Genomic DNA, 22,387 nt, shown 5'->3' with positions numbered 1-22,387 from the left:
TAACAGCTCTTAAGGCCTGTTTATAACCGATTTAATTAGACAACCCAGATTTGGACTTATTTTGGAATCCGGGAGATACTTTCTACGATTCTCCCATTGCAATCTCCATGTCAACAAGGATCATTTCACCTCAGGATCTTGCTGCAACTGAGGCTGGATCTTCACGTTCGCGCTCCCAGAGGCCAATTGACCTGGAGGAGATTGATGGAATTACAAGACAACAAGGTGTTGGCAGTGCCACGATCACTGTCACTGGACAAGACGAAGGAGAGGGAGGTGGTGGTGCTGGCAACCAACACGGCCACATTCGCCCTACAACATCATCTCTCTCGCTTCCTTTGCCACCCTTGATTTCCAATGCTCGCCGCCCTCATCGGAGCACAAGCCCGACTACGACAACACAACATCCGAGACCTTCGCTTTCCCCTCCTTCTTTAACTCTTCCAGATATTCAGACGCCGACTCGGAGAAGGGCAGCCAACTTATCGTCGACAACCCTTGAACTGCCGCCAATCAATCTTCAGGGAAACGAACCTTCGGGGCATCACAGTCAAGCGCTGGAGAATTTACTGTCTTCAACCAATTTTGAGGACCCTTTCCTAGCTGATCTTGCCAGTGGTGAATTTTCTTCACCTTCATCGTACCCATCATTCACCAATCTGGATTCACAGCCGAGCCAAAGCCAGACTCACCGAGTAAGCCAAGCCTCAGCGCTTCAGGCTTCCATTTCCGCACCGCATCTCGCAGCTGTCAACACTGTCAACAACGCCCCACGCGACCCCTCTGTCGCTCACCACTGCATCTCTAATATCTTGGGGCCCGAACGTAGCACGACTCAACTTTCTTCTTCCACCAACGCAGCTGGCGAATCCCAATCAACCTTACCCATCTTCGACTCCTTCGACGATAACGATATTCTCTTCGATAGCCCTGCCAGCTCTTTCTCCGACACCATGCCCCCTACCCTCAGACGGACCACCGCAGCAGCGACCCCCCGGACTGGCTTGGTGCCCACGAACAAACGACGACGAACATCTACTGCGGCTGCGAATGGGAATGCGACATCTACCAAGGCACACACAAGACAGAAGAAGACTTCAACAGCTAAGAAAGAGGTGGATGTTGATGAACTGTTCTGTTCGAGCCCTCCTCGCAATTTCGTCGATCTTGAAACCAACGAAGAATACGACACCGTCGATTTGACTGGAACAAACGAAATTCCCGAAGATATTAAGACGCCGGAGAAGGATGACCGCATCAAGCTTGCTGCCTTCCAGTGTGTCATTTGCATGGACGATTGCATTAATCTGACAGTAACGCATTGTGGTAAGTTATCTACAGATATGCCCAGTTATCTCTGGCTGCGCCTGGCAGTCCACTGACACTTCCATTACTAGGGCATCTTTATTGCGCTTCATGTTTGCACCAATCCCTGAGCGTCGATGCCACCAAAGGGAAGTGTCCCATGTGTCGACAAAAGCTTGATATGAAGTCAAGAGATAGCTACAACAGCAAGACTAAAGGGTACTGGCCTCTCGAATTGAAACTCATGACTGCCACGCGCAAAGGAAAACGCAAAGCCAATATCCTATCCTGATATGCCCGGCAGCATTAGATAGCGTTGAAGGTCTCGTTTTTATAACGAGGTTCCCGACGAATTTGGCTTCTTTCTCCAGAGTTATACAGTCTCTTCTGGATTACCCTTTATGCCGCTTAGGCTGGACACACTGGTACATAAAGCTCGGCACGAGTATTGGTGTGCCTTGAACTGTCATACATTCTCCTTGCTTACTCTTTTCTTTCTTCTTAGCATAACGGAAGGCGGATTGGGGCGTTGAAACAAAATACCCAGCATTTACATGGATAAGGAGAACACCGAACACATTGATTTAGCGTGTAGCCGCGTCGTTCAGGAAATGGCGCATCTGGGAGTATAGGGAGGAATACGTATTATGCTGAGACCGTGGAAATGCATACGGATAAACGCAGACTTGCTGTCACTTATTACTTGGGCGAAACGGTACATCGCGCATAGACTTAGACAATTTCACGATCTATTTTCTTCCGAGCCATGAATGCCAGTTATGATTTTGAAAAGGACAAATTTGACGGGCAAGTTAATTTTGGGACAACTGATCTTCATCGTTGCCCCCAAATACCGGAGATAAGCTCAAACTCTTTCCTGGGCCATATTGTGTGTTACGAATAATCATCGTCGAGTGTCTTATAGAAATTGTTGAAATCATGAGAAAAGGACCACTAAGAAGTTCATAAGCTTCATGAGCCTGGATCAGAGAACTGGAAAAGGCCGTAATATGACCTCCATTTACTTTTAATTGTCTACTAAGAGGATTGATTATTTATGCTACTCGTACTAAGTAAACCACACAACATGATCCATCCATTCCAGTCAACGCCGCGTAGTTCTACAACTTGTATCCCATCTCAATAGACTACTATCTCCTATTCTTATTGCAGGTGATCTAGTGGAAGAGCCCATGACTCTGCTGTGTAGGCTCAGGAAGCCCTTCGTTTTCAAACTAGAATTTCGCGATTAGCCAGCTGGATGTGGTATGTGTATCAAAGGGACTCTTTACCTCAAGGAACCGTGTTGCTGCGATTATGACCATTAAACCTTCAGCCAGCTCCTCGATCTTCTGGTCCAAACCCTCATCCGTGTTGCCACTTCCGATGCCAGCGCTGCGCTTTAGTGTATGTGTGACGAGCATGCGATGGTCGGTAAGGAACCGGCGGCCTTGGACAACATTGTGACTGCCGCGAGAAACAAGTGCGGCACCCACGATGCGCACAACCTGAGCGAGGAGATCGTAGTGTTGCTCGAGGGCGCGCGAATTTGTGCTGTTGATCTGCAGTTCAGGATCTGCACCGAAAAGCCTGGAGATCTCAAGGGCACGGAAGAGGTTGGAATGAAGGATATACTTGGCCCCCGAGCGAGTTTGTGCGAGTTCAAGAAGAAGGGCAAGGCGCGCGTTTTGATAGTTCTGTTGCTCCGAAGTGCCTATAATCGACGGGTTAGCAACATTTTTAATAGCGGAGTTAATGTAACAAACCTGATGTGAAGACCTCGTGCCATTCTTGCATGATATTGCGCAGTGAATCAACCAAAATTCCAATAAAGTTAAGTCGGTTCAGAGTTTCAACCACATAATCCTCATTCTCCTGGTGGCCCATGCTGATCAGGGCGTTAAGAAGGATGAGCGCCGATGTCTGACACTGCGCTTCGCCGCCATAGGCATCATCGCAGATGACATTGATTAACCGCTCACCGTACACTTGGATAGTCTTGATGGTCTTGGAGCGGTTAGAAGTGAGTGGCCCTTGATCGGCCATGCCAGTCAAGTAGCGATAGCAGATGCCGTAGTAGACAGATCTTAGCTCTGGCGTACCAGCCCACTTGCCAATGGCCTGCAGGCAGATTTGGAAAAGCTGGAAGAGTTTGTCGCTGATCAGGTTGCCAATAGCTGAGCCTTGCTTGTCATCTGCCGACGCCGAAAGGTCGAGCTTGAAGAGCAGAACTTTGGATAGTTTCGCGAGCTCAAAAGCTTCATCTGGTCTTTCTGAAGCAAACGCTTCCAGGCTGGGCAGAATCGACTGCAAAGCCTGCAAGAAAAATGAGATTTGTGCTGAGCCCTTGAAATCATTCGACTCAATCATGACCAGAAGTAGTTTGGTCCACGTCTTTAGAACCTTGAGGCTTTGTGTTGTTAGCTGCTTCTGACGGTTAGAAGAAATCAGGTACTCTATTATCATGCTCTCTTCTCTTTCGATGGCAGCAAGGTCCTGGGCAGCAACCAAGACTCCCACTCCATGGGTCTCACCTCGCTTTAAGAGGAGAACCTCTTTGACGCGGTCGAGGTTGTAAATTTGGTTGCCATCGGTATCGTTCTCCAAGCAGCTTGTCAAGTCAAGATCTTGATAGTACTGGAGAGCGGGTAAAGGGATATCCCAGACACCTTCTGGAAGTAGGAAATCGTAAAGATCAAAAATTGTAGGAATGGGAATAGGGGTATTGCCCTCTCCAATAATCTGGCCGTTCAAAGCTTCGAATATACGACGCTTGACGCTTGGCATGCGGTTTTGTGCTATGCTGCAAAGTTCCATCGCGATGTATTCCAAGCCCATGCTTCGAAGCGACAAGAAATCTATCAAAGCCACAGCCCCGTCTGTGACAGGGAAGTGAGCTAGAGCGACATTCTCACCCTCCCAAGGCAAGTCGGGGTTGATAACTGTCTCACGAAGCAACAGGTGAAAGAGAATCTCATTTTCACGGAGTTCCTCGACCACCACAGGAGCAGACAGGGGAGAGCTCCAAAGAATATGCAAGATACGCATCACTCGTGACTTGATGGCGATAAGCCATTGCCGCATTCCTTGTGCATCGCCGGAGGGAGCTTCTAGCAGCAACCGCAGTATTGTATGGAACAGAGAGGTTCTGGAAGCGAAAGCACCCGTAGCTTCGACGGAAAGAGAGTCGATGCCACACTTGAAACCAAGCAACAGATGTGCAATTGTAGGCTTGCGCGGCGTTTCTTGTAAACATTGGTACAGAAAGTCGAGGATGTAGATTTTGGTCACATAAGCTGGCGAGTCTGCCTCACGTCCCGTCTCCAGAGGGGTTATCAGTTCCGAGACAAATGACCGGGAGATTGTTTCATGTTCACCATTTGCCTCCAGGGCAACGATAGCCTTGTTGCGATGCATTTGTCGACTGGATCCTGACCAGACAGCAGTGATCTTCGACGAGGATGACATCTTTTCGAGTAGTTTCAGGCACGCAAGGGTCAGCTCTGGGTGTCCGATACCACAGTAGTTACCTAGATCGACAACAAGGTTCAATCGGGTAACCAACCCATCTTCAAACGAAGCGAATGCAGCATTTGCTACAGGTGGTCGGCGTTGATTTGACTGAAGCTTGACAATGGGTCGAACAAGCTCAAGATAGGTGGCTTGGAGATCAAGTACCTTGCTGATAACCTCAACGGCACGCAAGATGCCAAGAATTAGAGGAGAGTCAGGCGAAGCATTTCCAACATCGGAAGGTTCTTGGTGGATAGTGTTGAAAAGAGCTGTCATAACCTTGTCGTTGAACATCCATTCCATCACTCTTGCAAAAGGATGCATTCGCACATAGGTTGCTAGGTCGGTAGTCGCGATAACGCTATCGACATTGATGTTTGTTTCATTCGCCATGATGATGAGGTCCTCGTTGAAGGTGTTTAGGCAGATCAGGATAAATTCCAGGCAGCTAAGGCGTAATACCCGGGTCTGGTTAACATCCTGGAGGTCATTGGCCTTTGTGGCAAATACTTGGCCCATCACAAAGTCGACGTAGACTTCAATACCGGGCATGCGGGAGGAAGAACCAAGATTCTCAGGGAAAGGGAGCCCATCATTGAGGGGACTACTGTCGGTGGCTGGGGAGACGAGGGCAAGCAGAAGTTGGATAAAGGATTCTGGGTCTTCGAATCCATTGCTGATTTCGTCGAAGATGCGCTCCATGAAGACGCTGGGCGACTGTTGTGATTGACGATGAGAGGTGACTGGATGAAGAAAAAACTCCCCGGTGATCCATTGATCAAGGCAATTCCACATGACAGCGCCCTCTTGCAGTGACTTGCGTGCCATTAAAGCCCGCAAAGCCATAAAGGTACAGCCGCGTAGTCGGGGAGGAATATTGCTACTAGCGAGCTCGAACAATGTCTCAACAAGACTGTAGTTGGGGTTTTGAAGAAGAAATTGCCGCGTCGTCTCGCTTTCGCTAGCCAGCTTTGACATCAAACGAAGGTAACATTCAAGCATCATGGCCGATTCTGGTTCTGTCTCTGCTTGATCACTGCTCATCTTTTCATTGCGATAACGTATTGCCTGAGGTGGTGTCGGCTTTTGCCTAATTTTGGCAGAGAAGAAGTCAAGTTCCTTGAAGATTTGGGCCCATGTCAATGATTGCGACTTTCTCATCTTTCCGGAAGAATGGTGGCCCTCATCGATTAGAAACTCATGTGCAGCAGAGGCGCATTCTTCATTCTCGGAAATAGCCTGGAGCATTTCGCAGAAAGCCGTCACCAGAGGCGTCGACGCCCTACGAGAGGCCCAATGCATAAAGCCAGCCAGGTTACTATCGGGATCAGACCAGAAGTTCATGGCAGCGTCGGGTCGTCCCTCGTAAGCATATGCAATGATCAGCAAGAACCTTTCAAGGTCCAAATCCTGCTCGTGTGTCTGACTGGACTGCCGTTGCTCGTCCTCCTCCACACGAAGCTTTCGTAGTACGTCAGGAAGGTTGGATATAAAGCCGTCAACAAACACCTCGAGCTGCAACATAAGGCTCATCTGGAAGAAATCGGCAAAGGGAATAGCATCAGGGGCAAGAGCAGGCGACTTTCGCTGGAGCCACTTGCGCATACCCGCCCTTACAGGGTCGTGCCAATCCGGAGATTTGACATCGGCCGCAATAGAGAGCAGGAAGTCGAAAGATCCGTCTTTTAGAGACTCCAGAAATGCTTTGGATCGTTGTCGGTCCTCCTCGTCCAGATCAGTATTGGGAGGGATTGCTGCCTCTGGGGGGTCATCGACGTAGAATCCACTGTACTCTGCAAGCCACCAAGCCCGAAAAGCGGCTTGCAACTGCGACAAAGGCCATGGAGAGCTGTCTGCAGGGAAGAGCTTACCATGCAGTTCTCGGGCTTTGATAAGGTCGTACCCTCCTTCAGCAGACCCGAAGACCGAGATGTATGCTCCTATAGATGGAACGAGATGGACTAGTAAAGCATCATACCTGTCAACCTTTTGGAGAACAGACACAAAGTCGAGGAAGTCTTGTGTCGACCCCTGTCTCATTTCAATGCTTCGACAAAGAATCACACCTAGCAATTCATGCTGCTGCATCAAGCTGACTCTGGAGAATTCGATAGTTTCCATCTGCTCGGACACACCGTTGGTGGTAGTCTGGCCAAGGGTCTGAGCCGCAGCAATCCTGTCTCCTATCTTCTGGAGCCACGCCTTGATCTCCCTCATCGATGCCATGCACCTGGGCACAATTCGTTTTGTGGCGTCTGCGCCCATGCTGGGCTGGAGCAAGCGTTCAGCAACATATAGCTTAACACTTTCGAGCGCTTCTGTATCGGCAAGATCATCGTCGAGACCTTCTAATTCGAGGAGGAGACGCACGATATCGAGAACATATTTTCGCTGTTGGTGAAATCGGATGATGGCGCACTCGAGGAGCGATCGGCCCAATGTGTTTGTGTCTTCTTGCGATTCCAATAGGCATCGTGTAGATTCAAGCTCATCGAGCTCTACTTCGTCGGAGAAGGTAAGAACATCTTGTTGAAAGTTTTCGTTTATCGAGTATTCGTCGCCATCGATGACAACCTTGCCTGGACTTGGTGTTAGATGGTAGATGATTCTTTGCGCCGGCGTATCCCTTACCAGATTTGACAGCGTTTCTGTTATCTCCCTTCCTCGCTGGCTTATCCCAGAACTTCCCTAACTCTGTCTCGAAAACTTGAACCAGGAACTCATTGCCCAGTGCCTCTGCGCCTTCGACGCGACCTTCGCGTAATGATAGAAGCCCTTGGTGGAAGGCTTGGAGGGCATCTAAAGCGGTGATCTCAGCCATTTTTGCGGTTCAGGACTATCGCATGTTGATCATAGAGGCAACAGCTAACGAGCGATGCAAGCTGGAAAGATTGCACCGTGGTGCGAGACGTATAGTAAATACTGAATCTTTTTGTCGATTATTGGTAGTGATCGCGGTTTTGAGATTCTTCAAACCAGCCTTGTTGACTTCCCCAGTTAGAGAGCTCATCGAGCTATTTGATTGGTTAGATGCCCGATCGTTTTAGGCGGTGAGTGGCTTTCTGCCACCTACCAGTAAACGTAGCTCCCGTCTGCATGGAAGTGACGGGACAGGCAGGAGCCCACCTGCACCTACTAAGGTAAGGTACCTTAGCAAGCTGTAGCTTCCATTGCAGTCAGTAGGTACCTAAATATTAGGAGTCAACCTACTAACCTATTGTTCACGATTATTTTGGGGGTGCTTCAAATCTCATAACGTTCACTTATCCATTACCGCTCACTCGTTTTTCTTTTGCTTTCTTCTCATCATACTCGTACATCCCAGTTTTCGCGATCTGGTTGTCTAGCAGATGAGCTCAGACCATACATAATCCGCCTTCGTCTCAGTCGCGCTTTCTATCAGTCTCAGACACCATACGCAGATGGCCGTTCCAATAAGCTTTAATGAAGGAAAGATAAAGATTCGTGGCCATCAAGTCAATCTTTCACACTCGTAGTAGCCCATGATGGCCTCATCTCATGGCTTCAACGTCATGAATCTGGCGCGTTCGTAACCTATATATACCATGATCTTGTTAGTTGCGAAAACTGACAGAATCCAGGAGATGTAAAGTCTGCCGCGGTCAGGGAGCGAGAGAAGGCCGTAGATGGTATGGTGCTTTCCTCTTCTCCATCTGAATTATCAAGTTTGGCTCACACCTATTATAGAGCTATCTCATCTTCTTAACCCTCGAAACCGATCTACAAATCTGTAAGCACGGAATAACACCCCCTTTTTCAAACCCTCTAACAGTTCACAAGTTCCGACCTTGGCGACAAGAGTTACCATGAAATATTCGAAGCTATCTTTAGTTTTGTGCTTCGAGAGAAGCCACTTCTTTATGACAAGAAGAAATCTCAATCTACATTGAATTCTACAGCAGCTCGGCTGTCAAAATGCGCCGATGCTGTGCGTATGGCAGTGGCGCGTGGCAACTCCAAGATCGGACGGAAGACACTCCTTGCGATCGTGGATCACATTACTCAAGTTCTCCCTGGACCCAACAGTGATGATTTTGTAACTCCTTTGCTCCAGGACTACATCAAAGCTTTGACCGAGGTACTGTCCAGACCAGCACACGTGGAAATTCTGGCTAGAAAGGGTGGTCAACCCTGGGAACTCTGTGTTGGCTTCTTCATCGACGTTGCTCAGTATCTGCTTCCCGACGAAGGAGATAACCCGAATTTGGCATTAGCTCGGGCATCGCCAGCTCTGGCTCGTTCATCACCCGCGCCAGGATCCGGATATAGTCGATCTGCAGGGCGCTCGACGCCTTCAACGCAAAGCCAAAGGAAAGCCGTGCCTGGAGAGGGCGGTCTTCTCAAGGATGTCTTGGAAGGGCTATATTATCTCATCATAGCTGGTAATGCGCCCTTACTTGGGCAATACAAAGATATCACACCAGTCATACTAAGGGTCTTGAGCCTCAAGCAGCTTAGCCTCGGTTCTCTGCAGACTTTGGCGTTTGCCATTATCAATACCGTCTTCACCACTACACACGCCGACGACTTGGTTCATGCCAGCTCTGTTGTGCACAGCCTATTGCCACTTATGAGCTACTGGTGGAGATCCGAGAAGGTATCCCAAGACGAAGTCATCAGAGCACTCAGGATTGAGATCTCTAGAAGCATTTTCTTGATGCACCTCCATATCGAAAATTTGGTCGTTAACTCCTTGGACGAGACAATCCGCTTAAACCTTGAGGACTTGGCTGAGAATATTTGGTCTGAGTACTCGAAGCGTGGCGAAGCTTTCCGTTTGCAGATGAGTGACATAACCTTCACTCTATCGTCTTTGCCAAAACACGGGCTGCAATTGAACATCTTTGGTCTTCGCGCACACAACGTATACGGAGAAGGACATTGGGCTATCGTCCAAAATCTGGCATTTCTAGAAGGTATCATGGTATTGCCTCACTGCAGACCGCAGGCAGATACCACAGAGGAAAATGAGCACCCACGGAAAAGGCGGCGTATTCGGCAAGATATGAGTCGTATCCGGCTCAAACTCAAGACTGTTGAAGTAGCAGTTCGGAGGACTGCCCTGCAGCTGATTCCGTTCCTCTTGGCCGGCAACTTCTTGAGTCGCGATGAGCTCCTCGACTTACTGCCCGAACTAGTATCTTTAGCAGCTGACAAGAACCATGTCACAGCTTCTTGGGCTCTCATAGCCTCCGCAAGGTAAGAGACCACAGGTGGGTAACAGAAGAATTGTCCTCTAAGGCTTAGGCTATCATAATAAATTAACCTAAGTGCTAGTCTAAGCTAGCATAAAGTGACTGAATTATTTCCTCTCTTGTGCCTCCAGGGGCCAATTCTTCTGATACCCTGAGGAACCACTACCTTCATTACCCTGATCAGCATCACTGACATTTCTCAGCTGTATAAGTGATTCGAAAGACTGCCACGATCAGGGAGACATCTGGCGTCAACTGTGGCAGCTTGCTATACGTTCTGTCACTCTTCCGGGAACAAGTCGAGCTGCCTGCGTGCTCCTGCACGCAATTCTTGAAACGGATGTTCTACCTTACCATACAATTTCTCAAGACATCAACAGTATGGTCACAACTGCGGATGTCAACGGACCCAGTGTGCTGTGCGACGCCTCCATCAGCCTAATGCTTCACGTTCTCCATTTACGAAACGCACGGATTCCCAGCGCAAGTCAAAGTACCTGTCACCATATCATCCGATGGGTGTTTCTTCGATGGAACCCAAGTGAGTCTCTGTCATGTGATTGAAAGCTCATGCTGACAGATTAATAGATGAGTCCGCATTTGCTTCTTACCACTCTCTCCATGTTCAACCTATTCATTTGGTGAATTTAATTCGAGCTTGTTGTGGGATGACTGCATTGAACCTGAACTCACACCAAGCAGCGCCTGGAGGTCCATTGACCGAAACATGGAGCTCATTCAAAGATATCGAGTCGTTCACTCGATATATTCTACTTACAAAGGATGCATCCCATGATACGGCCTCCGTTGGGGGTTGCAGCTTTTCAGGACCCAATCTTTCAGCTCCATTGGCTGATTCCAATACACGCTATGCTTCCCAGAAATTGACACTCGAGCTGTTTTACCCCAAGCTGGGTGAACTGACAGATCTCTGCATTTCTTGGACCAAGAGAATGAACGAAGGTGGTATACAAATCTCACTTGACCGCTTTCAAAGTCTTTTATCAGCCTGCTTGAGTGGTACTCTGTTGCTTCCTATACTCAATGACCTCAACTCAACTCAGTCCTCGTCTGTTGAATATACATTGAAGGATATTCTAGACAAAGCGTTCAATTCTGCCTTGACATCGGTTGAACCGGCTGCCTTTCTTGATTCGGTCTTGCGAGCCGTTCGAACTGTGATGCCAGATCTAACAACTTCAAGTCTGAATCAAATGCTAGCAAACAACCAAAGCCTGCTTCACTTGTTTGGCAGGATATGCAGGTCCATTGAGGAGCAAAAAGAGCAAACAAACCTTGACAGCAATATCGATCTGATGGATATCGATGAGGATTTCGATTCCCAAAACAGCAGGGCAAGCTCAGTACATGCGCCAGTGGCAGCCCCACGCTTTAATATCCAGATGAAATTGGACATGCAGGCTTTTTATACAGAGACAAGGGCTCGGCTTCGATTACTGTCCATCTTGGATGACGATGTTGGGCAGATTGGTCTGGTCCCCGATGCATACGTAGAGCACCTTATTGACATGCCTGATGAAGACTTGTTGATGTGCCGGAATCTGTTGCTTGAAGTCTTCGGCTCTGATCTCATCGTCACACCAGAGAACACATTATCGATCATTGAAAGACTTGGACGATATGTTGGTATGCCTGAATACCAGTGTGCTGAAGTTGCTCTGAGCACTTGTATTGGTGTGATTGATGGACTGCATCCTGTTTGGCTGAACGATAAGAGACATCTCTCTGAGCGAGTGGGCGATCTCTACTATCACTTCATTAAGGTCTGCTTAACGTCGAACATCCTTTCGCCTGGAGCGCAAGCATCAGTGGTACAGCTCCTGTTTTCATTGTTAAGGACCAACACAGATTATGGCAGAGACCAAGGCCTCGATTCACCACGCACCTGTCTCCTCTATATCCTGAAAAATGGACCTATGTCTGTCAAATACGCCATTTCACAAAGGATTGCCGATGTTTTTGACTTGTTTGTTCTTAAGCTTCATGATGAAGTATTCGTGGATGTCCTGGACAGTTTGCCCACGGACCCGCTTGACACTACTGGTATTGCGTTTCGTCTACTGGTACTGTCGAACCTTGCCTGCAGATGGTCAACCTTGCTTCGAAGGTGTACCTATCACATATTCGAAACTCCAGGAAAGATTTCAGTCTCAACAGACTATGCAACTCGGTGTTTGGTCAACGTATCAAAAACGCTGAAGTTGGACTCGCCCAAAGCCTTGTTCAGGTTGTTTGCTCGGCAGCTTTTGTACACCTGGCTGGAATGTGACCCAATTGAAGATATTCCATTTTCTATTTTTGGTTTCAAGACACTTGGAGATCTTCTTAAATCTGCCCAGTCTGAAGCCATTGGACTAACAGTGATGCGTGGTCAGGGCGAGGCGTTTGCTGAAGTTTGCCGCCTCCTGGGTAGTTCTGAAAGCGACCTTGTTCGTGAAAATTTCACCACCGCCGTTGCTTACAGCATGATCTTTGGAGATTCGAATGGAGGCGATGACAAGGAACGTGGCGAGGCTCATATTAAGAAGTTACTCGGACGCACGGCTTACATGGAGTTGATATACATCAATTTCATAGACATTGCAGCACTCTTCTTCGACCTCATCGACCAGGAAAATTCTTTGGAAAGGGTCTTCGCCAGATTCAAACTTGATTACGCTGGCGAGATTCTGAGCGCTATGAAGGCTATCTCTCACTCTCCTGCCGAGTTGCCAGCTAACCAACAGCCAATGTTCAAGGCCAAATACCTTATCAATGAGCTTCACAGACTCTGCCAGAATACCGAATTCCAGTTCCATGACTTGTGGACACCTCCAGTGGTTGTCTCCATTGCTCGCAAGCTTCTCAATACTGTACATACGGCTTTGGGGCCCTTGCATGCTTGTTCCGTTCTTCGGAAAGTACGAGTTCTAATCTCTCTTGCCGGCTCAGTTGCTTTGGACTCCTATCCTCTGGAAATGCTGCTCAACGCTACCCGCAGCTTCATCACCGATTCTGAGTGTGCAGACGATGCCCTGGGGATCAGCCAGTATCTTCTGGCCGAAGGGGCCAGGCATCTTAGCAATGTCCCGTCATTTCTTGCTGGATACGCTTTGTCGACCTTGGCATCTCTTCGAGTGTTCCTAGAGTCAAGCCAGTCCAGCACGACTCAGGAAAGTCAGTTCAAGGCGACAATGAGCAAAGCGGAAAAGTTCCACGCATGGTTCAGCAAATATCTTGAGGACTATGAATCACACATGTTCAAGACCATCGAGCAAAGGGGAGCTTTCAAATCGATCACTCAATCTGCTGCTCGTATTCGATCATCAGGTAATGCCGAGCGGGGTACTGCAGAAAGCAAATTACTGCTGGACATTCTGGCGGATGGAGGCGCGGAGAATCAGCTACTAAATGACTCTTCTCGCCAACTGGCTCTTGGTCTTCTTTGCGGCGACTTTAGCATCCCCGATACAATCAAGGATGATATTATTGAGTCTGACGAGGATGCTCTAAAGCACTCGACTGCTGTATGGAAGAGCTGTGACACTGAGAATCTCAGCAAAGAATATCTTGCATGGGCGGGTCGAGTCGTTGGGCGAGCATTCTCGGCGTCAGGAGAGATCCCAACCGACGTCCTACGTGAATCTTTTCTTATGCGGTACCAGAAAATGGCTCCAGGGTCCAACGGCTCAGAGATGGGCATACTCTACCTTCTTCAGGACCTCACCTCGAGCCCTGACTCAGTTACCGCCGGTTTGGCTGAAGCGGCTCTTAGATCCATTGTTTCAGATGCCAACATGCTGGATGATGAGCCTCTGACCGTGGCTTGCCAAAAGAGCCTGACGGAGTCGCTCTTGGTGACATCTCAATGGGGTGCGCATAGATCGCCTCCATCTGATAAATGCTCTGCTACACCCACATCTTCGCCAGCTCAACAAGATGTTTGGTCTGCAGATATCACTTCGAAGGACTGGCTCCTGGGTCTGAGCGCCCATCTTGCTCGATGCATCCCAGACTCAATTATTCTTTCGGTTCTTGCCCCCATTCTCGCCAGGGTCGAGCACTTTGCAGAGAGCGCCTTCCCCTTTGTTGTTCATCTTGCACTTTATTTCCCAATTAATCAACCACACTCCCCCAAGCGCCAGCTATCTGTGGCAATCAAAAACTGGCTTCAAAATACGGATACAGCAGCCAAGGAGAACCTGAAGCTCCTTATCAATATGCTACTATACCTGAGGACACAGCAGTACCCGAAAGAGTCATCGATAGCTGACAGATCACATTGGCTAGAAGTTGACTCTGCTTTGGTCGCTGCCACAGCATCACGCTGCGGCATGTTCAAGACGTCTTTGCTCTTCGCAGAATATGTCTCGCCGGAAACTTCACGTTCTTCAAGAAGGTCTTCTGCAGCAGTGAAGGAGGTGGATATGAGCGAAACTCTTCTGTCGATTTTCGAGAACATTGATGACCCGGACGCATACTATGGTCTACCGGAAGAGCCCAGTCTGTCAAAGGTTCTTTCTCGTGTGGAGTACGAAAACGACGGTCCCAGAAGTCTTGTTTTCCGGGGTGCCAAGTATGATAGCGATATTCGTCTCGGAAATCCTATGGCCCAGTCAGACGGGCAGGCTTTAGTCAGAGTACTGGGTACACTTGGCCTGTCGGGACTCTCGAACTGGTTTCTCCAGACACAGGATAATGTGGAACAGTCTCCAGCTGCTCTGGAGGATACCTTCAACACAGCCAGGAAACTGGAGATTTGGAATCTACCTGCGCCTTCCAGCGACCACCACGCAGTCACAGTATACAAAGCGTATCAAAGCATTCATCAAGCAACAGATATTGATAACGTCAGAACTGCTCTGCATGATGGTTTCAGTCGCACAATGAGTAGCCTGGCGGCCCACGGTCTCAATGCTACAGCCCTCAGGAAGCGTCTGGGAGCCCTGGCCTCTTTGACAGAGCTCGATGATGTCCTTGGTGTAACCGATACCTCGGAGATGGACACTCTTATCGAGAAGTTCAAAAACCGAAGCGATTGGATGAGAAGCGGATTGTAAGTATTATCACTCGTCAGCGCAGCATCTTGTTAACCACTGCTAGATATGGGAGCGTTAGCCAGATCCTTTCTTGCCGTAGCACTACAATGAGCATGGTCAGCCAGCAAAACACCTTACAAATAAACATCAAGCTCTCCGCAGCTACTGCAAGGCAGATGGAGGTTGAGGCAATGATCACCGCCTCTCAGATTTATCGCTACCACCAAGCAACACAGGAGAGTGTCAACATCTCCACTAGATTTACCGACCTAATACCATCCTGTGCGGCACTTGGCCTGCATGTCGATGCAGCTGTTAACATTGAAACTGCCAACTCCCTCTGGGACTATGGGGAAATGAGCACCTCCATCCGTATGCTCCAGGGCATCGACAATGATTCTATCCTCAAGAAGCAAACCTTGCCGGTCAGTCGGTCTGACTTGCTTTCGAAAATTGGTTATCAGGTGTCTGTTGCACGTCTTGAAAAACCTCATGATATCCAAAAGAACTATCTGGAGCCTGCGCTCAAGGAGCTCAAAGGCAAGGGTCAAGGCCGCCAAGCGGGCTCGGTATTCCACCAGTTCGCCATGTTCTGTGACCAACAACTACAAGATCCGGATGGGTTGGAAGACTTGACACGACTGCAGAACTTAAAGAAAGCAAAAAGTGACGAGGTAGCGGAACTGAAAACTCTCATCGGTAGCACCAGGGACACTCAGCTGAAGACCAGATACTCGCATGTTCTAAACAAGGAAAAGCAATGGCTCGATCTAGATGAACAAGAGCTACGAAGAGTTGAACAGACACGCAGCGAGTTTGTGCGCCTGAGTCTCGAGAACTATCTTTTATCGCTAATCGCATCTGATGAACACAACAACGATGCACTCCGTTTTACGGCTCTTTGGCTAGAGCGATCGGAAGAGGAAAACACGAACAAAGCAGTTATGAGGCATCTATCGGAGGTGCCAACCCGAAAGTTCGCTGGACTCACCAACCAGTTAACATCACGACTTCAAGACCATGACACCACGTTCCAGAAACTGCTATTAGAGCTGGTCTACAAAATCTGCGTGGACCATCCCTACCACGGCATGTATCAAATTTGGTCGGGAACAAAGGCAAAGGCGCAGCAAAAAGACGACGTCGCCGTCTTGCGTGTCAGGGCAACAGATCGAGTTGCCAAACGCCTGGCCGAGACGCAATCTGTAGCCAACATTTGGCTTTCAATTGACAAGACGAGCAAATACTACCATGCCCTCGCCATGGACCGGAACCCAAACAAATACAAGTCAGGTGCAAAAATTCCACTCAGAGACTCTACCCCCGGCCACAATCTTGTCAACTGTCTGGCCAAGTATCGGATCCCTTCTCCAACTATGCACGTCGAACTCTCCGCAACAAAGGACTACTCAAAGGTGCCGATCATCTCGAAACTAGAACCCACCATGTCCATTGCTTCGGGTGTGAGCGCGCCCAAGATCATCACAGCTATTGGAAGTGATGGAGTACGCTACAAACAACTTGTCAAAGGAGGGCATGACGACTTACGACAAGACGCCATCATGGAACAAGTCTTTTCGGCAGTATCGTCTCTGCTGAAGCTTCATAGGACGACTCAGCAACGAAATCTCGGTATCAGGACTTACAAAGTACTTCCACTCACAGCGTCATCTGGCCTGATTGAATTTGTGCCCAACACAATCCCCCTCCATGAGTTCCTGATGCCTGCGCATGAAAGATACTATCCAAAAGATCTGAAAGGTTCACAATGTCGTAAGGAAATCTTTGGGGTCCAAAACAGAACGGTAGATACCCGTGTTACTACCTATCGCAAGGTCACCGAGAAGTTCCATCCAGTCATGAGATATTTTTTCATGGAAAATTTCATGGACCCCGATGAGTGGTTTCTCAAGAGATTAGCATACACGAGAAGTACTGCAGCTATATCGATGCTCGGACACGTCCTCGGCCTGGGTGATCGACATGGGCACAACATCCTTCTGGACCACAAAACTGGAGAGGTGGTTCACATCGATTTGGGCGTAGCGTTCGAAGCAGGTCGTATTTTACCCGTGCCCGAACTGGTGCCGTTCCGCCTTACGAGAGACATCGTGGATGGAATGGGCATCACAAAAACAGAGGGAGTCTTCCGTCGATGTTGTGAGTTCACCTTGGGCGCTCTCAGGGAAGAGCAGTACTCCATCATGACAATCTTGGACGTGTTGCGGTTCGATCCCTTGTACACATGGTCGATCTCACCCCTCAGACTCGCCAAGCTTCAAAAAGCAAGACATAGTGATGACAGTCTCATGGACGACGAACAAAGTGAAGCCGAGACGAAGAAGGGCAAAAAGGCTGCAGGCCATGTCAATGAGCCATCTGAAGCCGATCGTGCTTTGGAGATTGTGAGAAAGAAGCTGTCCAAAACACTGAGTGTAACTGCTACAGTCAACGATTTGATAAATCAGGCAACCGATGAGCGTAATCTGGCAGTTCTGTATTCTGGTAAGTCGATTATTATACGATTTTGTATGATATTCTGATACTAACATGTTGATGCAGGATGGGCAGCATATGCCTGAGTGGCGACTTGGAAGGAACATGGCTAGTTATTGTAGGAGGGATGGGTTAATACGATACTGTAAACTGCTTTTAGGTTAATCATGGTAAAGAACCAGTCATTCTGACGGTCATCATGAGTTGCTTTATTGTTTTTGTCGCTTACAAACCGATGACGCCGGAGATATGTTGCACTAGACTTAGGTAGCCCCAGATTCCGTTATCTTATCATTCAAGTGCGCAATTGACATAGCATACCCACCTCAGCTCCATACTAAAGCTACTACTTACTATCTTTCTTTATCTTGTCTTTGCCATCTCCAACCTCATGAGAAGCGTCTTCATACATCTTCAATAAATCATTCTAATTGTCTCTGGTCAGATTGGAATACTGCGATAATATCCGTTTTCCCGCCTTAGTCTATCAAACGCGCAGTGAATTGATTTGATTGTTCAAGGAGCCGAGACCACAACAGCTCTATCCACGGTTGTTCGTCTTGAGCTTGGTACTTTCAAGATTGTATTGCTTGGTTCCGCTCTATGCAACCTTTGGCGTCAGAATCGACTTCTCCCTCCCGGCGTAGGCCGCGCTTAGACTCGTCATCATCGGCATCATCTCCCTTTGCCACGGCCTCGAAGCGAGCGCGCTTCGAAATGACCACCGCCAAAGCGCGGGGCAAGCTGCCCGAGACCATCGACTTAGCGCAGCAGCCCTCTGCTTTCAAGCCCTATGCTGGTGCCAAGAAACTCGTCATCAAGAACTTACGAGCACCGACGAATCGAGACAACCAAGTAGCCGAGTACTACAAGCGGACAGAGAAGGAGCTTGACGGTGCTTTGGAGGCTATCTTCGAGAGGAGGACGCCTGATGTTCCTCTCGAGAGGCTTTACAGAGGTGTCGAGGATGTTTGTCGCAAGGGTGATCCGGCCAAGGTCTACCAGATGCTTAATGATAGAGTCGATGTGCATCTGCAACGCACTGTCCTGCCAAGGATCCAGAAGAACGGGCGAGCTTCCAATCTTGACACATTGAAGAGCTCTCTTGAAGAATGGAAGACCTGGAATAAGCAAACAGTATGTTTTTGTGTCTACGCGATATCGAGACGCTAATTGATTACCATCTAGATATTGATCCGATCGACTTTCAGCTTTCTTGACCGAACATATTTACTACGAGAGAACTACCCATCCATAAACGATATGGCCATTGGCCAGTTCCGGAAAATGGCGTTCCCTTCTCAAATACATTCATACAAGAACTCGGTCGGCGTGAAAGTCATCGCAGGTATCTGCGAATTGGTCGAAAACGACCGAAGGGGCAATGGCCAGATTGAGCCAGCATTACTAAAGGATTCTATCATGATGCTGTATGTCTTGGGCGTCTATGTCAAGCACTTTGAGCCCTTCTTTTTAGAGCAATCTGAAGGGTATTTTAAAGAATTCGGTGAGGCTTGGAGCACCTCCAGCCTCAAAGATTATATCCTGGTTTGCGAGAAGCTTCTGAAGAAGGAAGACTATCGCTGTATTCAGTTCAATCTCGACAGCACTACTGAGAAGCAACTCATGGATTCCGCTCATACGCTGCTAATTGGCAATTATTCAGAAAAGCTGTTGAATGGCGGCAACCTAGGGAAGCTTTTAGCCGACAGAGAAGTTGAATCCATGAAGGCTTTATATGACTTGCTGCGGCTGTCAGGCATTCAGAAGAAGATGAAAGCTCCATGGGGAGAGTATATCAGGGGGGCAGGAGCAAACATCATCAGCGACAAAGAGAAGGGTGACGAAATGGTCTTGCGCTTGTTAGAATTGCGACGTTCACTCGACCTCATGATTCGGGATGCCTTCAACAAAGACGAGGATTTTCTTTGGGCCATGAGAGAATCATTCGGCAAGTTCATGAACGATAGAAAGGTCGCGTCTTGCTGGGAAACAGGAACATCCAAAATTGGTGAGATGATCGCCAAGTACATCGATATGCTTTTACGAGGCGGTCTGAAATCGTTGCCCAAAGAGCTCTTGTCTGATCTGAAGGATCGCGAGAAAGCGCAGAAAGAAGGCCAAGCCAGCACTGGCGACGAGGACGCTGAGCTTGACAGACAACTTGACCAAGCACTCGAGCTTTTCCGATTTATTGAGGGCAAAGATGCGTTTGAAGCCTTTTACAAGAAAGATTTAGCCCGGAGATTGCTCATGAGTCGAAGTGCAAGCCAGGACGCTGAGCGAAACATGCTTACCAAACTCAGGGGCGAATGCGGCGCCAACTTTACGCAGAACTTGGAGCAAATGTTCAAAGACCAAGAGTTGGGCAAAGATGAAATGGTGTCTTATAAACAATGGTGCCAAGGCAGCGCTGATCGTAAGACCCCTCTGGATCTTTCGGTCATGATACTTTCGGCTGCTGCTTGGCCAACATATCCCGACGTTCGTCTCAATTTGCCTGATGAGGTTGCTACTCAGATTGAGAGATTCGACAAGTACTACAAGAATAAGCATACGGGTCGCGTGTTGACATGGAAGCACTCCTTGGCTCATTGCTCCATCAAGGCCACTTTCGCCAAGGGTACCAAGGAGCTTCTTGTGTCAGCTTATCAGGCTGTTGTTCTTATGATGTTCAACAGCGTACTGGATGACGGTTTCTTGGCCTACGAGCAGATTGCCACAGGAACTGGTCTTCAAGGTGGGGACCTCAATCGCACTCTTCAGTCGCTTGCCTGTGGTAAGGCGAGAGTGCTAACTAAGCACCCGAAGGGTCGGGATGTCAAACCTACGGACACTTTTACATTTAACAAGGCCTTTACGGATCCTAAATACCGAGTTAAGATCAACCAAATCCAGCTCAAGGAGACTAAAGAGGAAAACAAGGCAACACATGAGAGGATCGTGCAGGACCGACGATTTGAGACGCAAGCTGCTATCGTGCGGATAATGAAGAGTCGAAAAAGTATGGGACATTCGGAGCTGGTGGCAGAGGTCATCAACTTGACCAAAAAGAGGGGCAGCATTGATACTTCAGCGATCAAAAAGGAGATTGAAAGGTATGTGAAGCAGTGCATTGGTGTCTTTTCACTACTAACCCAGGTTGCAGTCTAATCGAGAAAGATTATATCGAACGAGAGGGCAATGCATACGTGTACCTGGCATAAGAGATCAGTAGTTATGATTAATGTTAGCTCAATGAGAAGAAGAGAACCTAAAGTGGACCCCTAGGACAAGCATTGACGTGAACAAAATTGTTTCATTTATCATGAGACTTTGGGTGTTCTATTGCAGCAAAAGACAAGGTTGGAAGATTTGGAAATTGAACACTCGATAAAAAGCAAGCAAATTTGGGAGGGGGCATGGGGGACAAGGTTTGCAATGGTAAAGTTAAGCTACTGAGCTACTTCGCTGAAAGATGTAGTGTTTATTATGAGATATACGAGCTTGGAGGAAAAGTGAGCAGTCAAGTGGTGAATATCATGGATGACACCCATGATGGATAGGGCATGGATGCCTGGAAGGCTGAGACGTTGAGGTTACTATGGGCCGGATAAAGTCTCTGCCAAGCTTCCTCTGTCATTTTCTATTATTTTCTGAGTCTACAATAGGACAGGGGGTTAACTCAGCAGCTCTTAATCCGTTGATACAAGCAGTGTATGCTTTCTGAAGCTCAGCTTGTCCAGGGTAGCTCTGACCGCACCGCACCCAGAACACCATCGAAACGAGTTATAGGCTTGCCTTGATATCCATGGATGCTTTCACATTGACAAAAAAAAAAAAGAAAGAAAAAAACGAAAAGGAGGGTCAAAACGCCCAGAAACGAACCCCTCACGAGGCATCCGCGAGGCAGAAGGTTCGGTCGCCCGATCATAGTTAGACTTGATCGTTGAGGGTGTGGACTGCACTGCAGTGTAAGTGGCTAAGTATAGAGGTAGTTAGATGCCTTGAATTAATCCATCCTGTACAGTACAACGCAGTACGACTTCCATGGTGCAACTACCTCAAATCTTTGACAACGGCTAGTTGCCTGATCACCATCGTCTTTCCGAACCGCCCATCGGACTCTAGACTAAACTCGAAGATGCCTGACAGGTCACACGGCCACGAGGTTGATTAGACGTTGTACAGTAGAGACCAGTATAGTATGGAAAGTGTGTTGTGCGCCAGATAAGAACCTGATATTTCCAGACTACGGTATATCTTCTACCCATCTCAATATCCAGTTAGATGAAACAAAGTGAAACTTGATGGCACTTGACCTCTTCACTTTCGCCTCGTTTTGATCTGGTATTTATCGTGTTTCATCTCGACGTATGAGAGACCTTGTAAGCCATACACCACCATGAGCCTACGCCGCAGAACCACGTACAGAATAGGTCATTCTACTTGACTGTCTGTATACTGTATGCATCACATATATGCTTGCACTTGCACTTGCACTTGCACTTTCATTCTGCCTTAGTCTACCCGGGCAATAGTACAGCTGACTACTCTATCATCGTGCATGAAATCGCAAGCCAACAAGGGCGCTGATTGTCGCAAAGAGACAGCTCTCATCTTCAGGCATCCTGTCTGTGGTGAGCAATTGACTCACCGAAAGTGCAGTTTCATGCAGCATCATTCCTGCTGTCAGAACACGATACCTGCAAATAATAGATTTAGCAAAACACTTATAGATGTGACGAACCATGCACATCATTCAGCTTACGACAATTGACTGCATACCTACCCGACTCTCCCGTAAATCTGCAACTGCTAGGCTAGTCTCAGTTTACA

The 22,387-nt window shown here is 48.2% G+C and overlaps 3 protein-coding genes across 3 annotated transcripts; 2 read left to right on the top strand and 1 right to left on the bottom strand.

The window, feature by feature from the left end:
• Nucleotides 1-107: 107 nt before the first annotated feature.
• On the top strand, nucleotides 108-1,597 carry B0J16DRAFT_385831 (uncharacterized protein; the record flags this gene model as incomplete). Its single annotated transcript, XM_046131528.1, has 2 exons — nucleotides 108-1,326; nucleotides 1,398-1,597. 2 exons carry the CDS (start codon nucleotides 108-110, stop codon nucleotides 1,595-1,597), a joined length of 1,419 nt encoding a protein of 472 aa, XP_045981188.1.
• A 702-nt stretch (nucleotides 1,598-2,299) lies between these two features.
• Nucleotides 2,300-7,753, bottom strand: B0J16DRAFT_306773 (nucleoporin Nup186/Nup192/Nup205). Its single transcript, XM_046124810.1, has 4 exons — nucleotides 7,450-7,753; nucleotides 3,072-7,397; nucleotides 2,598-3,019; nucleotides 2,300-2,540 (listed from the first exon to the last, which is right to left on the bottom strand). Exons 1-4 carry the CDS (start codon nucleotides 7,637-7,639, stop codon nucleotides 2,484-2,486), a joined length of 4,995 nt encoding a protein of 1,664 aa, XP_045981187.1. The 5' UTR covers nucleotides 7,640-7,753; the 3' UTR covers nucleotides 2,300-2,483.
• A 193-nt stretch (nucleotides 7,754-7,946) lies between these two features.
• On the top strand, nucleotides 7,947-20,902 carry B0J16DRAFT_363503 (Cullin family-domain-containing protein). Its single transcript, XM_046129880.1, has 10 exons — nucleotides 7,947-8,364; nucleotides 8,421-8,468; nucleotides 8,527-8,569; nucleotides 8,620-10,038; nucleotides 10,238-10,575; nucleotides 10,623-15,090; nucleotides 15,138-17,578; nucleotides 18,228-18,706; nucleotides 18,758-20,667; nucleotides 20,718-20,902. Exons 1-10 carry the CDS (start codon nucleotides 8,322-8,324, stop codon nucleotides 20,773-20,775), a joined length of 11,247 nt encoding a protein of 3,748 aa, XP_045981186.1. The 5' UTR covers nucleotides 7,947-8,321; the 3' UTR covers nucleotides 20,776-20,902.
• Nucleotides 20,903-22,387: the final 1,485 nt, after the last annotated feature.

The sequence above is a fragment of the Fusarium flagelliforme genome, assembly GCF_020744385.1.
Source record: "Fusarium flagelliforme strain FIESC 12 MPI-CAGE-AA-0113 chromosome Unknown B0J16scaffold_5, whole genome shotgun sequence".
NCBI lineage: Eukaryota > Fungi > Ascomycota > Sordariomycetes > Hypocreales > Nectriaceae > Fusarium > Fusarium flagelliforme.
The sequence above is the reverse complement of the archived record's forward strand: the minus strand, read 5'-3'. Positions and strand labels throughout refer to the sequence as shown.